Genomic DNA, 824 nt, shown 5'->3' on the forward strand with positions numbered 1-824 from the left:
GGTGGCCTGGGGACACTTGGGGTTACCATGGGGACATTTTGGGGTGCCTGGAACGGCGTGGGGGGCATTTGGAGGTGCTTTGGGTGCCATGGGGACACCTGGGGTTGGCACGGGGATGCTTTTGGAGGTGCCTGGAGGTGCCACGTGGACGCTCGCGGGTGCGCGTGGTGGCGGGGGGAGGTCTGGGGGCTCCCTGGGGAGCCGACCCCCTAACGCCCCCCAACCCCCAGGCCGGCTTCGGCTACGGGCTGCCCATCTCCCGCCTCTACGCCAAGTACTTCCAGGGGGACCTGCAGCTCTTCTCCATGGAGGGCTTCGGCACCGACGCCGTCATCTACCTAAAGGTGGGGTCCTTCCCCGTCCCCTTCTCCCACGGGGGGTGGGTGGGGGGGTCCCAGGGTTTCGGGGGGTGGCTCGGGGCCGTTCCCCATCCTCCGGCTGTCCCCGCAGGCTCTGTCCACGGACTCGGTGGAGCGGCTGCCGGTGTACAACAAGTCGGCGTGGCGGCACTACCAGGCCAGCCAGGAGGCCGGGGACTGGTGCGTGCCCAGCACCGAGCCCAAGAACACCTCCACCTACCGCGTGCCCTAAGCCGGGGGGGGGAGAAGGGGGGGTTGGCTCTGTGCTGGGACCCCCCCCCCCCAGCCTTGGTGGCACTTAGGTACGGGGCTGGGGTCGGCCACCCCCTGGGGCTGGGGCTGGCGGCGGGGTCCCCCACCGCAGCGCCGCCCCCAGCACCCCCATCCCAGGGAGGGCGCAACCCCATGGGGGCAGCGAGGGGCTGCCCCCCCCCCCCCCTCCCAGTATGACCAGTAGCACTTTGC

At 71.1% G+C, this 824-nt stretch overlaps 1 protein-coding gene across 1 annotated transcript in view; it reads left to right on the forward strand.

The window, feature by feature from the left end:
* PDK2 (pyruvate dehydrogenase kinase 2) overlaps positions 1-669 on the forward strand; it is a gene marked incomplete at its 5' end in the record, with an annotated part of 3,377 nt that extends 2,708 nt beyond the window's left edge. The window contains 2 exons of the mRNA XM_035313031.1: positions 231-344; positions 451-669. Coding sequence (XP_035168922.1) covers positions 231-344; positions 451-591 — 255 coding nt within the window. The remainder of the gene's footprint in view (positions 1-230; positions 345-450) is intronic.
* Positions 670-824: the final 155 nt, after the last annotated feature.

Source organism: Oxyura jamaicensis (genome assembly GCF_011077185.1).
Source record: "Oxyura jamaicensis isolate SHBP4307 breed ruddy duck chromosome 27 unlocalized genomic scaffold, BPBGC_Ojam_1.0 oxy27_random_OJ70962, whole genome shotgun sequence".
Taxonomy (NCBI): Eukaryota; Metazoa; Chordata; class Aves; order Anseriformes; family Anatidae; genus Oxyura; species Oxyura jamaicensis.